This window comes from Apium graveolens, chromosome 2 (genome assembly GCF_009905375.1).
Source record: "Apium graveolens cultivar Ventura chromosome 2, ASM990537v1, whole genome shotgun sequence".
Lineage (NCBI taxonomy): Eukaryota > Viridiplantae > Streptophyta > Magnoliopsida > Apiales > Apiaceae > Apium > Apium graveolens.
The window spans coordinates 196,484,060-196,496,631 of record NC_133648.1 but is presented as its reverse complement, the minus strand read 5'-3'; the positions used below and the strand labels follow the sequence as shown (position 1 = coordinate 196,496,631).

The window sequence follows — 12,572 nt, the reverse complement described above, 5'->3', positions numbered from 1 at the left end:
GATGAGATGCCATTAAATGTGATGCTTGAAGTCGAGGTCTTTGATGTATGGGGAATCGATTTCATGGGGCCTTTTATCTCGTCTTGCAATAATCAGTACATCTTGCTGGCAGTCGATTATGTCTCAAAATGGGTCGAAGTTAAAGCTTTACCGACAAATGATGCAAAGGCAGTGCTAAATTTTCTTCAAAAGCAAATTTTCACAAGGTTTGGAACACCTCGGGTAATCATAAGTGATGAAGGATCGCATTTTTGCAACCGTAAGTTCACTTCTATGATGCAGCGTTATAATGTGAATCATCGAGTAGCTACTGCCTATCATCCGCAAACAAATGGTCAAGCGGAAGTGTCTAACAGAGAGATAAAGCGCATTCTAGAGAAGGTTGTTTGTCCGTCAAGGAAGGATTGGTCTTTAAAGCTCGATGAAGCTGTTTGGGCTTACAGAACAGCATACAAAACTCCACTTGGGATGTCACCGTTTCAGTTGGTGTACGGTAAGGGATGTCATCTACCGGCGGAGCTTGAGCATAAGGCCTACTGGGCATTGAAGAAATTGAACCTGGATTTAGATGCAGCTGGTAAGAAAAGAATGTTTCAGCTTAATGAACTTGATGAATTTCGACTTCAAGCGTACGAGAATAACAAAATGTATAAGGAAAAGGTGAAGAGGTGGCACGATAGGAAGCTACATCCTAAGTTATTTGTGCCAGGGCAACAAGTTCTGTTATTCAACTCTCGGCTTCGACTTTTTCCTGGGAAGTTGAAATCAAGGTGGTCTGGACCTTTTATTGTCAAAACTGTGTTTCCACATGGAGCGGTGGAAATTTTTTAGAATGATTCGGACCAAGCATTCAAGGTTAACGGTCAGCGGTTGAAGCACTACTATGGGGACATGGCAAACCGAGAGGTGGTTAGTGCCATGTTGTTGACTACGTGAGAAAGGTACGGAACGTCAAGCTAATGACGAAAAAGAAGCGCTGCGTGGGAGGCAACCCATGAATTGTTGTTACAGGAACCCTTAGAAGTTAATAACCTATCCAAAAACACAAAAAAATCAGAAAACAGGGGCTGAAAAAAAAAAATTCCAGAGACCCTCTGCGCGCCCGCGTAGCTATGCTGAGCGGCCGCGCAGCTTGCTGCGTGACCGCGCAGAAATGCTGAGCGGCCGCGCAGGGGTCGAGTTCCAGAATTTTTTTTTTTTACAGTTCAGAGAAAAAAAAAAACAAAAACACACAAAAAACCCATCACAGCCCATAAACCCACGAATTCTTTTCCCATTACCCCATGATTTTATCCCTCAACCCCACTCCTAATCTAATTTAACCTACTCCACACCCTATATATATATACACCTATCCCACATATCTCCCACAAACTTCTTGCACTTAAACCCTCACATAAACATCAAAAATCAGTTCTTACACACTTTTATTCACAAATCAATGGCACCCAAGATAGCACGCACTATTGACAGCAGCAGCACAGTTCCTACTGCTGATTCATCAAGGGGTACTGCTGCAAGGCCTCGGTTAACTGACAGAGCCGCGGAGGAGGAGTACACTAGGCTGTTGGGGAAGCCGATTCTGAAGGAGAGGGGGTTTTTACCATCAGGGAGGGATGGTGAGTTGTTGCCCATGATTGCAGAGAAGGGGTGGATAGCTTTTTGTGAGTCACCCGAAGCAGTACCGATGAGTGTTGTTCGCGAGTTCTACGCGAACGCGAAGGCTGAAAAGAATGGGTTTTCTGTAGTTCGTGGGTTGACGGTTGATTATCATCCTGCGGCGATTCGCCGTGTGATTGGACAGCGAGAGAGGAAGCCCGAGGAGGAGAACTGGAATGAAAAGACTGCTGAGGACTTTGACTTGGATTTGATTTGTGCTACTCTCTGTCGACCGGGCACAGTTTGGAACCGCAGTCCAGCCAATAATGAGTATCGTCACTTTCCGGCGATCGCCATGAACAGGTATGCCCGTACATGGAATGCATTTATATGTGCTAATATTTTGCCTTCTTCACATGCACACGAGGTCACAGTTGAGAGAGCACAGTTGTTGTGGGGAATTCTGAATGAGGAATACTATGTGGACCTTGGTGAGTTTATCTACCAAGGAATTCTGAAGTTTTTGAGGGGAGCAAAGCATATGAACATCCCTTATGCATCCACGGTTACAAAGCTATGTCGTGCAGTAGGAGTGAACTGGCCGGCTCATGAGCAGTTGCAGTTGCCAGCAGCTCCGATAGATTCTGGCACTCTGAATGGGATGCAGGAGTGGACCGGTGGTGAGCCTGAGGAGCATGGGCTGGGTTATCATCTTCCAGGAGGGCGTCCAGCACGAGGTGCTACTATGGCCAGGCCAGGGCGTGGTGAGGTTAGTTCTTCGAGAGCTCAGGAGGGTGCTGGGATGGGTGATGCCCAGTATAGGAGGCTTTCACGGCGGATGGATGCCATGTATGAGACGCAGAGCAGGTTTGCTCAGGAGCTCACCCTTGCGTTAGGGACTGCTTTTCGAGGCCTTGGAGCTGATATCCAGTGGCCAGTTTTTGGTGAGGACTCTGCATACCCGCCGCCTGATACTCCACCCACTGAGGGTGATGATGATGATGACTCCGAGTAGGTATACCCTGTGTTCCTTTCTACTACCTTCACTGGGGACAGTGAAGATTTTAAGTTTGGGGGTGGTAGTTAAGGAATATTTTGTGTGTGTCATATAGCTGCATATTCATGATAGTTAGTTCATATAGTTGCATAATTTTTGCCATATAGTTTTTTTTATATATATAGCTTTATTTGTTTGTCATATCATATAGCTCATGCATATACCATGATCCCTTTTGCAATGATTTATTGACTGAATTGTGATATTGATGCGAGTGTAGTGATAGCATTAAAGTGATATTAAGTTGTGTAGGATTGATATGCATGCTAGAAGCACTTGTATTGTCACTAAGTCTTAGAGAATGCTTATGGACTAGATTGTTGTTATGATCTGATTATTTTCGAGGATAATCTATTTATTATGCTTAGAATTTGATAATAGGTTCTTAGTGGTAAAGGCATGAAAAAGAAAAAAAAATGGAGTAAAAATGGAATTTGTTGCTAGTTGTGGCTAGGCGTCAAATGGCTAGTAGCCGGCTCGCATGTTATGCGAGTAGTCTAGGGTTGAGCAAGATGGAGCGAAACGCACTTGCTCAGAGTTATTAAAAAAAAAAATTGCAAAATTGATCAAGAGTGGGCTCTTTGGTATTCGAGTTATTAAGTTCTTAGGGGACTTTGTGCCTAGTGACCTAAGGCTTTTAGAGTCTGGGATCCGCTAACCTAACGCTCGTTACATGAATACCATTGTATAAGTCTTTTGTGGACCTCACTCATTGCACGGTCAAATAAGCATTTGAGTTGTAAATAAAAAGCACGATTCCGTAGTAAGCTCCAAAGTTCTTGTAGTGTTGTATATCACTTTGTGCCTAGAATTTTTATTCTTTGTATAATCGTAGGATTGCCTTGAGGATAGTCTAGTCATAGTAATTGGTCTAGTTCCAAAGCATATCTGTTAAGCATTTGCACACACCACGTTTCTGGCTGTATGTCCGTTTGCATGAGTTTATTGATCTTTAGTGTCTAACTGCATTCGTTGAGACGTGACAATTTGGTTGGTTAATTGTAGTAAGGGGGATCGTTGTATTTTCATATAGATTGCATTCATGCATATTTTTATTTGTTTTTGAGTCTGTGACGCTTGAGGACAAGCATCGATTTAAGTTTGGGGGTGTGATAAGTGGCATTTTATACCACTTAGAACGGCTTAAAATGGCTTAAATTGGTGTCTTGAAATCAAGTATTTTGTGTATTTGATGCGTTTTTCTAGTGTTTATGCATTTCAGGGTATTAGTTGCATTTCGGAGAAGGAATCATCAAGAATAAGCCTTGGCATGTGTTCACCATTGCGAGAGGAAAAGAACGGGCAGATTACGGCAAAGAAACGGAGTAAACCTGGAAATTTTCCAGTAGGGTCCTGCGCGCCCGCGCAGAAATGCTGAGCGGCCGCGCAGGGTCGGGGAAAAAGATATATTATTTTAGACTTCTACTTCTGTTTGGCTTCCAACTTCTATGTAATCTGAGTTTTATGGGACTATTATATAGGTAGATTTGAGACGTTTTTCACAGAGTATTAAGAGGAGATTATGTTTTAGATTGTGTTTTGCAAGAAGCGAAGGAGATAAGGAAGAAGACCGATTTAGCACACAGCAACGAAGAGGAAGCATATATTCTTGTGATTCTTGTTTCGTTGTAACGTTGGATGCTAGTTTTCTTGCTTTGACTTATTTACTCTTGTGACGTACTCTGTTTTAATATAATTAGTTTAGTTGTTATTTTCTTGTGTTTGTTTATCATGATTTCATATGAACCCATGATGGCGATAAGTTCTATTATGGGCTAATCGTGATCATGGGGTTGCAACGGATTTATTATGGAATTTTTTAGATAATTGTTTAATACTTTAGTGTGTGATGATTGCATGATATCTAGTATTGGTTGTGCGTATTCGTCTTATGTGCGTCGCGAACATATAAGATAGGGTGTTAATCTCTTGTGAAGTGACGGTGGATCTTGAGATTTAGAACTTGCCATGCTAGCATAGGTTCATGTACGTTGTGCATGATTAGTGGGTAACTCTAACAGTTTTATTTGCCCTATGTAATCAAAAAAGAATAACTTGTGCTTAAATCGTTGTGTTGTCAATTTCTGTAGATATATAGGAACTCAACATAATTGATGACTATTCAACTTCTATCTTAATTGTGGATGTTTGGTAGAATGGTATTAGTACAATGAAAGTTGGCTTTTATCAGTTTCGTGTTATTCGATTAATATCATCACTGTCACATGCTAAAGGTAATAACTATGGCTATAGAAGGAAGTAATAATGAAGTTGTGATCTCATGAGTGTTTTATTATTGATAAATTGAAGTGTTAGTTAAGTGGTTAATTAAGCAGTTAATTATAGTTAATATTTAATCAACAATTTTAAGTGTTATTATCTTAACATTGAGAAGTAGTCATACATTGGTGAGTGAGTTAAATTAGACAATAACTTAGTCTGAGTCTCTGAGGGAACGAACTAGAAAGTATTCTATATTACTTGTGAACGCGTATACTTGCGTGAATATTAGTGCGTGATTTCGCACTAACAGGTAACTACTGCAAAATTTTATCCTTCTTTACCAAGATTTGGTGTCATTAACCTTAATTTATCTCTAGAGAATAATTAGGGAGTAGATTAGTATTGTTGTTATTGTTAGGGAATTAATTTTTGCAAGTGTTGCAAAATTTCAGCCTTTAAGCTGTATGTATACACCTAATAAATTGATAAGATATAATTAAGGGGCTTGAGATTTATTGATTTAATTGTTTATTTATTTATTTATTTATTTATTATTTTAACAAAAGGGGACTACAAATTAAAAGGGTTGTAGAACTGTAAATAAGGGTATTCCCAGATGTGTTGGTTGCTGTGGTAAGGGTCCTAATTTGCAAAAGATAAACAGGGGGGAGAACAACTGTACGTGAGTTGTTTGGAGGAGGAGAACGGGCGGAGCCACCGCGGCTGTGGAGTCGCCGGCGGTGGTTTCCGACATGGTGGCGGAAAACGGACGTTGCAGGAGAAGAAGGGAAGATCTGTGTGGTGTGTTTGGTTGTATGTATTTGTGCAGTGGTGGTGGAGGGTGGTCGGTCGGAGACGGAGAAAACGGAGAGGAAGTGTTGATTGTGTTGTTGTTGTGTTGCATGTTGGTGCAGAGAGCAACCGAGAGTGAGACATGGAGAGGCTAATAGAGGGAGAGATTGAGGGAAAGAGAGAGGAGAGATTGATTGAGAGTGGTTGAGAGGAGGGAGTTGTGTATGTGTGATGTTGGTACAGGGGAAGGGGGATGACGGCGGAGCCACCACCGGCGTGGTGGTGGTGTTCGATAGTTGCAGAGAGGGAGAGAGGGAAGAAGAGAGAGAGCAGAGAGAAAGAGAGAGAGGGAGAGAGAGAACAAGAGAGAGAGAGAGAACGAGAGTGAGGGAGAGAAAGAGAGCAAGAGGGAGAGAGATTTTAGCCGGAAAATGGGTGGGTAATAATTTCTGGAAAATGATTGATGGGAGCTTGTAGATCGGGCCATGGGCAGCAGAATTATGCGAAGAAAATTATGTTTCGGGTTAACCGAAAAACGGCCGGTGGCGGTGGCTCCGACCGGCGGCAGCCATGGAAGGTGATGAGGTGGTGGGGGGAGGAAATGTTGAGGATGAGTTTGGGGAAGATGGGGGTAAATCTGTAAATTGGTAAAATAAAATTAAAATGAGTTGATAAATAATAAGTATTATTAATTGGATAATAAATAATGGGTAATAAATGAAATAAAAGAATGGGATAAATAAAAGTGACATTAAAACAAAAAAAGGGGAAATAGTTGGATTATTGGGAAAAAGAAATTAGATAAAAGTAACGTATTATTATTTTTGGTTAAACAAGAATTTGAGTATTAATTTATGGAATATAGTATAAGTGGTGATTAAAAATAATACAAGATACTTAGAGTGAATGCATTGTTACCAAGTTATTTAATAGTAAAATAATTATGAAATAAAAATAGAAGAGTGTAAATGTGGTTATAAATAAAGTCAAGTTCTAGGGATATTATCGTCAGCTTAGTATAATTTAATAAATAAAATGACTGGATTAATTCATTATTAAAATAAAAAAAAATAAAAAAATTATTGGCATTAAAATATTTTAAGAAAGAATATTTAGAGTGAGTGTTTGAGCTCCTTTCTCGAATATTTTTTAATTTTTTTTTCCTTATTTTATGAATTGATAGAAATTCTATTTTTCCTCGTGGAATATTGGAGCAATATTGAGTTTGCGTATTGTTTTAAATTATTATAATTATTCTTAGCATACAGGCGAGCAAGGCAAGTTTACTATCTCTCCACTCACCTTAAAAATATTTGTTTTCGTAAATGTTTTTAATTATATTTTCCTCGAGTATTTTTATTTCAAATTTATTTATTTATTTAAAAATGATTTATTTTCTGAACTTTTAAAATATTATCATCATTTTGGATTAGCTATTTGTATTTAAATTTCTTCGATCGATTACCCTATCTTTTAATAAACCTTAGTCGTGCTCATTGTTCGAGACGACTCCTTTTAATTTCTTTTAGTTAAGGTTTGATTCCTTAATTCGGGTCAACCACATTCGTTTCTTGTCGGTTACATCTATTGTCCAGATGTATCCACTTTTATTGAAGTCAAGGACTGATTCATTGTTTGAATCAGAAATTATTAGGAAATATGTTAAGTTTATTACTCGTAGTGATTGGTCCTACTCACAATAGTCCTGAACGTTATTTAGTCGTTTGGTTATTCTTCTGATTTGAGATAACTAAATAATTTTTCTTTGAACTTTACCCATCTCTTTGTTCGAGATGGTCACCTCTTTTGCTTTCCAGACGATGCCTTGTCCGTGTCGTCTAAAATTATTTCCTTGTTCTCTGAATTAATCCATTTTTCGGGTTAATGTAATTTATTTGGAAAGTGCTAGCTGTGTGCTAGACTTAACAAATAAATTTTCTAGTGTCTAGCTTCGCTATCAAGGAATTACTCGGGGATTCATATTCAAAACTGGTCAACATGGTCCAGAAACGTTGACCATGATTATATGGTCCGGAAATGTTGACCATATCCAATCTGGTTCGTGATGGTTAACCATGGTTAGTGACAATGTGTTATGTTCAAAGTGACATTTGCTCTGTGGTAGACAGGGTTGTGTGATAACCCATTAATGATTAATTGCTAGCAAAATTTAAAATGTAAGGTGGGACTTGCCTGAAGGCACTGGTCACGCTACACGCGAGTTCTGCAGGAGTCGATACTTGTGTCATGGTAGTTGATCGAGCCATGGGGTATCGAAAGGTAGACGACCAGTATGCTCTTGTGTCATGTTGTTTAAAGATGTGTTTGAGTTGTTAACATTCTCATATTTGAGTTTTATTATTTAAGTCGTCAGTTATCGTTTATTCTAAAAAAAAAAATCAAATGTATTCTGTTATTTCCTATTTTTGGGTGTTGGTTAAATAGTGAATTTGCTGAGCATATTAATGTTCACTCTTTCTATCATTACATTTCTTTTAGCAGTCAAATCAGAAAATGATAAACATCCAAATCCGCGTGCGAAGGGCAAGAAAAAGATGCCAAGTTCAAGCATGGATCATTAGACTGTCTGTGTGCCAGCCATATGTTATGGAAGTCGCCTAACAGTGGAATAAATTTTAGTTATGTAATAAAGTTCTAGTGGTTGATACTTTGGTTCGCGGAGTTTGTATGGTATTAGTATGTGATCCTTGGATCTGTGGACGTGATAAGATAAATGTAATAAAAGTACTTTTTATGCTATTGTAATAATAAACAGGTATTTAATACACTACATGATGTGGCGACCCAAATCCGTGAAAGAGCGGGTTTGGGGGTGCTATAGTTTCGAGCTTTTAAATATTATTTTAAAGGCTCGATAAATATTATAAAATTATTTTAAAGTCGTATTTAGGTATTCGAACCCTATTATTTAATTATTAAATGATTCGGAGACCGTTTTAATTCTGAAAAATGTTCAAAAATTCATAATAAATCAACCGTTCGTCCGTTTAATACGAAACGAACGCCTCTAGACTCAGAAAAATATATTGCTCCGAATAAAAATATTTTCGGGACCTAAATTCCTTTGTATCTAATGGACGTTTATTTTAGGGATCATTCCGAGTCGATAATCATTTGATAAAATTTTCTTTTTGACCTGATTTCAATTCTAAACGTATTAAGACCTATCTTTTGTCGATTTAACTTATATGCTACATGAATTACGTGATTATTTGTTATATGATTATATGCCCTATGTGTACGTATTATGTGAATAATGAGTCAGCGTGTCTTTTAAACGTTATCTGTATGAGATGTGATTCCTATCTATTATTATCGGGCGGATAGACGATAGGGATAAGTGTGTAAACTAGTCAATTATATATTGTCAGTTCATTGAATAGTATAATTTGTGATAGATGCACATAGTGCGAGACGTTCAAAGCTAGATAGAGATGGTAGAGGTAAAGCCTGATTGCATGTAGTATTGAAACGAGTGGATTCAGAATAAAGATAAACCTAAGAGGGTAAATGATAAGAAAGGTCAAATAGCCCGTCAAGGGTAATACAAATGCGACAGGACTGAGTGATATGACAGCTAGTTAAAGATCGGAGGATTATCTATTGAGGCAAGTATTCCTAACCTTTCTCCTAAAATAATGTAAATATTTATTCGCTCATATTCTAAGTTCATAATAGTTAACTATTTTATATTTCACTGCAATTACTCTTATTATGCCAGTCCTTTTCATTATTGTTCCTATAATTCGATTGCTCTCTTGAGCAAATACCCATTCGTTCGGGTTATTTGCGAACCCTGATTTGGGCTGTTTTGAAATCAAAATGATTTGATATCAAAATACTCTACGGGCTGGACGGTTACTATTAGGACCAGTGATAAGCTGGATCCTATGGGTCATGGATGAACCGGACCCTTAGGCCATAGTCACCTGGATACCCCATATGTTGGTTGGATCTATGCAGTTGGGTATAGATTCGCACTATATCTTGACTGATCAGCAGGTTATAGTGCATATGTTGGTTTCTAGTGTCCAGTCAAATTTATTGTTGATCTCCATTAACGGCATTCCTTTCCGAATAGTTCATACTTGCAAATTTCAAGAGGATGAAATATTGAAACGATCACTGTTCCTTTTACAGAAAAATGTGATTAATGATTAAAGGACAATGAGGGCTAATATTTTGTTCGTTCAACTAGTTAAATATGTAAAAACGTTTTTAAAGTCATTTAACCATCATTTCCAGGAGTTTTCTGATCTGATACTTGGAAACCATTTATGATACTTGCTGGGCATTTTTGGCTCACTCTTGCTTTGTGAACTCTTATTTCTTTCAATATCAAATGAGGGCGAAGTGAATAGCTTTTAATAGTCAGCAAAAGTGGTGAGATTCTAGTTGAAGAAATTTGGAGATGTTGGAGCGATCAATACAAGGAAATTAGTAGTGAGGTAATGAAATTGTATTTAGATAATGTAAATTTTAGAAGGTTAGATTTTTGTTTCATACTATAACCTGTAAGCGATCCTGAATATGAGGGGTTATCTGTATATTTATTTTAATATACAGGTTTTTATTATTATTTAAAGTTGTGTAGTGACACCCAATCCTGACCCCGGATTTGGGGGTGTAACAGAAGGGATATCATTTGTTTGATCCAATCAGTGGTCGTGTGCATGCAAGTCGTGATGTTGTGTTCGAGGAGGCAAAGTCTTGGGACTGGAGTAAGTTGGAGGAAAGCGAAAATAGAGCTACTGATTTCTCTATTCAGAATGAGCAAGAGGAAGAAGAAGAAAATGATCAAATCAAAGATAATGCAGATTATATCACAGGAGGACAGAGAACACCCACAACGCAACAAAATGCATCGAGAGTAGATTAGGAGACTTTTGATGATAAAACTGAACCAAAGGAGTTCAGCACTTTAAATGACATTTATAATGAGACAAAACAAGTGACATTAGACGAGCAACTATATCTCATGAAAGTTGATGAACCTGCAAATTTTAGAGAAGCAGCAATAGGCACCAATTGGAAGAAAGTGATGAAGCAAGATATTGAGTCTATTGAAGATAATAAAATATGGGAGTTGACTATTTTTCCACCTGGTAAAATGAAGATTGGTTTAAAATGGATTTACAAACTAAAAAAGGATACGGAGGGGAGAATTATTAAACACAAAGCTCGATTAGTTGCTAAAGGGTACATTCAAGAGTATGGTGTGGATTTTGATGAAGTGTATGCTCTAGTGACACGACTGGAAATAGTGAGATTGCGGTTGGCCTTAGCAGCTAAAAACAGTTGGGAAGTGCACATTTGGATGTCAAAACGGCGTTCCTCAATGGAGAGATAAAGGAAGACATGTATGTTTCTCAACCAGAAGGTTTCAAGCAGGAAGGTAAAGAACACATGGTTTATAAATTATTAAAAGCATTGTATGGATTACATCAGGCACCTCGTGCTTGGTACGAAAAATTAAATGCTTATCTTGTGAACCTTGGTTTTGTGCGTTGCCCCTATGAACACGCAGTTTATACTCGCAAAGAAGGAGAAGATATCATGATTATCGCAGTTTATGTGAATGACTTATTGATCACCGGATCAGATATTAATATGATCAAGGTTTTTAAAAGGCAGATGAGCGAAAAATTTGAGATGAGCGACTTGGTCAAGCTTAATTACTACCTGGGCTTCGAGGTAACACAGGGAGAAGGTTTCATCGATTTGAAACAAACGGGATATGCACATAAAATTCTGAATAAGGCAGGTTTAAGCGAGTGCAATCATGCTAAGTATCCAATGGATTTATATGAACAACCTAGTCCTGATGAAGAAGGAGAGGTTGTAGATGCTGCATAGTATACAAACATGATAGATGGGCTACGGTATTTAGTTCATACCCGTCCTGATATCGCATATTCCGTGTGTATTTCTAGAAGTTATATGGAAAGGCCTACGAAGTTACATCTCAATGCTGTTAAAAGGATTATGAGGTATATGAAGGGGACTAGTCAATACGGTCTGGTGTATTTAAAGGATAGTGGCAACAACATTTTGACAGGTTTCTCAGATAGCGGCTTGGGAGGTTGTAATATCTGGGAAATATCATGTAGTTATTTTCATCAATAAATAATTATTATGTGATTATTATGTGAATTTTGGTAATTTATTTGGTAATTAGAGTTGATGTATGAATGTTTATATGTGATAAAATATGAGTATTTTAATTTTGATATGTCCAAAATAAAGTATAGATAATTTTGATATTTTTCTTGTAATTTTTGGATTGCTATATGATTTTATAAGGAATTTATAGATTTAATAATTATTTTTTGAGTAATTATAAAACTATTTTATAAAACCGGGAATCGTCCAACTTCAACCGTTTTTGCGTTTTTACAACCCGAAACTCTTCAGAAAACTCCTTCCTAACCTAATCTGATTATTCAGAACATATTTTGTATTTTGACTTTTTCGATCCGGAGTACGGTTTGACCCATACGAGTCCCGGCGCAAAATTTTCGATATGATAGTCGTTTTGATAGAACAATAAAACCCGTATTCTCGAGAGACAGGATATTTTGATTAAATTATTACATTTCTTCTCGTGGAGTTTTTTATAAGAAGCCCGATTTTGATAATTATTCAAAACTGGTATAAAATTGGATCGTTTATATAGTTACTTAGCGGCTAAGTAATCTATTTTCGGATCCAATATGATCCAACGGGTATTAATATTCCTACGTATAAATAATCTTTTTCTTATTTTATTTTATTCGGATAATCACAAAAAAAAGTAAACAAATAATTTATAGAGAAAACTCAAATATACTCATCGTGTTATTGACAATCAAACTTAAAAACGATGGCGTTATCGATATTG

At 37.4% G+C, this 12,572-nt stretch overlaps 1 protein-coding gene across 1 annotated transcript; it reads left to right on the top strand.

Moving 5' to 3' along the window:
• Window positions 1–10,670: 10,670 nt before the first annotated feature.
• Window positions 10,671–11,042, top strand: LOC141696120 (putative mitochondrial protein AtMg00820). The gene has a single exon (XM_074500308.1). It carries the CDS (start codon window positions 10,671–10,673, stop codon window positions 11,040–11,042), a length of 372 nt encoding a protein of 123 aa, XP_074356409.1.
• Window positions 11,043–12,572: the final 1,530 nt, after the last annotated feature.

What these genes read in the sequence shown, in the direction of transcription:
- LOC141696120 (XM_074500308.1), top strand. Translation starts at nt 10,671, where the DNA reads ATGAAAGTTGATGAACCTGCAAATTTTAGAGAAGCAGCAATAGGCACC.